The 2,023-nt window shown below is 61.2% G+C and overlaps 1 protein-coding gene across 1 annotated transcript in view; it reads left to right on the top strand.

Annotated features, from left to right (window-relative positions):
- LOC104385101 (chromosome unknown open reading frame, human C2orf82) overlaps nucleotides 1–2,023 on the top strand; it is a 9,492-nt gene that overhangs the window by 5,755 nt on the left and 1,714 nt on the right. The window contains exon 3 of the mRNA XM_009993508.1: nucleotides 1,663–1,814. Coding sequence (XP_009991810.1) covers nucleotides 1,663–1,814 — 152 coding nt within the window. The remainder of the gene's footprint in view (nucleotides 1–1,662; nucleotides 1,815–2,023) is intronic.

Raw genomic sequence — 2,023 nt, forward strand, 5'->3', positions numbered from 1 at the left:
TCTTTCCCTGTTGTTTTAACTACATTTATCCACTGAATTCTGTATTTCTTGTCCTCTGGCAGCTAAAGCACAGGGTTTATACAAGAGAGGTCTACTGGAAATGGCACTGACTGGACGAGCCTCTGGACGTGGTGTGTCTCTCCAGCTCTGCTGGTTGGTTTTGCAGGATCGGTTGAGAAGGGCCCTGCAGAGGGCTCAGGTGTTTCTGGGGGAGCCCTGGTGGAGCACAAACCTCCAGCCTGTTCACATGGGCTCCTCAGGTGCTACCTTGGATGCAGTGGCCACAGAGGTACCAAGCACGTGAGGACAGGGTGTTGGCTGCTGCTCCCAGCATGTCCAGGGGTGGGTCAGCAGGTGCTGGTGGCAAAGGCTGAGCTTGGGCTGGGAGCTTGTTTGCCTTGGAATTACACCTGGCAGCTGCCTCACTGAACATCCTGTAGCGTCCATGGCTGTAGGAAGGGCCTTCCACTGCTAGTCTAGAACCTGTTCTGTTCCTGAGTCTGCAGGTGGCCCTGAACAGCTCTGAGGGTGGGGGGAGCCACCCCTTGATGTGAGCCCTGCAGTAGGTCCTAGCAGGGGGCTGGACAGGGAGCATTTTGGGGCTGGCCCTCCTGTTCTGATGCAGAGCTCCTAGGGAGGTCTGGTGGAGCCTGTTGGTGCTGGTTCCTCAGCTCCTCTCCTGCAAAGAGCTGGCTGCCCATGGGAGGCAGAGAGGGCTCCAGGGTCCAGGTGTACTTCAAGCTGGGGCTGGTGCCTCTCTTGCAGGGTTGAGGAGAGCTGGGCTGGTGCTGGGGCAATCTCCAAGTATCCCTGGCACACCAAGAGAGATGGTGCCAGAGCCAGAGTGCCTGGGGGATACCTTGGTCCCAGGGAGTGCAAGCTGTTTGCTCCAGCCCTCCTCTTTCCCAGCCCTGGGCCCTGGCACTGGATGCTGTTGGGTTTTCTGTGGCCCCCCATCCTTTTTTCCCCCATCCCAGTGCAACATTCCCTGCGGTTTCAGCAGGGAGCTGTGGAATGTCTCCTGCTCCTGCCGGGGCCCAGCTGAACAAGCTGGGCATTGATGGGCAGCTCTGGGCTTAGCCACACGCAGACAGGGGGGGCTCAGCCTTGGTGCTGACCCCACGGTGGGAAGAAATAACAGGAGGTGAATGGTAACATCAAACATGGCCTGGCCCTGCTGTCACCTCTCACTGTGGGACAAAGGGACCTTCTAGGGCTCCCATGTGGGGCAGCCATGTCCTGTGCAATGCCGGTGCCTCCAGTGTCCTACACTGGTGCAGGACAGAAGGGCTCTGAGGTGCTGCATCTTTGGCCAGTGCCTGTGGCAGGAACATGACAGCCCTTCCCAGTCCAGCCCCAGCAGCATCCACAAGCAAAGCAACAGCAGCTGTTCACACAAGGCCCATTTGTGCAGGAGCTGAGGTTGCAGGCTTATGAGGAACTTCCTGCTGTCCCCTGTGTGCACACCAGGTCGTCACCAAAGCTTGTGGCAGCCAGATCTCCTCTTGGGCAGGGCCACTGCCTGTGGCTGCTCTGGGTGTTGGTGCCCTGCAGAGGCGCTGCCCTCTTGGCAGGCTCTGCCCTCCCGTTGCTCTTTATCCAGCCTGGGCACTTGGCAGCTGGAGCCCACCTGGCTGACCTGAGCTGCCGCTGTCACCGGAGGAACGAGCCCCCCGAGTTGCCCTCCGGAGCCGGCCCCCTGGACGCGGCCACCAGCACCGCGCGGCTGCCGGACGCCAGCGCCTTCCCCCCGCACACCCCCGAGCTGGAGCCCGAGCACACGACCCACCTGCACCGTCTGGACGCCGGGGACGGTACGTGCAGGGGCTGCCCGCGGGTGCTGTACAGGGGGGTTGCTCTCTATGGGTTTGTCACCCCCCAGGAGGTGTCTGAGCTACCAGAGGTGCCCCGAGGACGGGCAGGTGTGCCCGGGCAGGGAGCAACCGCACCTGTGCTGGCTCCAGGCCTGCAGTTCTGCACCCAGCACAGCAACTCCCTCGTGCTGGGTGCCAAAGAACCCTTT

Source organism: Chaetura pelagica, unplaced genomic scaffold (assembly GCF_000747805.2).
Source record: "Chaetura pelagica isolate M959 unplaced genomic scaffold, ChaPel_1.0 scaffold192, whole genome shotgun sequence".
Classification (NCBI taxonomy): domain Eukaryota; kingdom Metazoa; phylum Chordata; class Aves; order Apodiformes; family Apodidae; genus Chaetura; species Chaetura pelagica.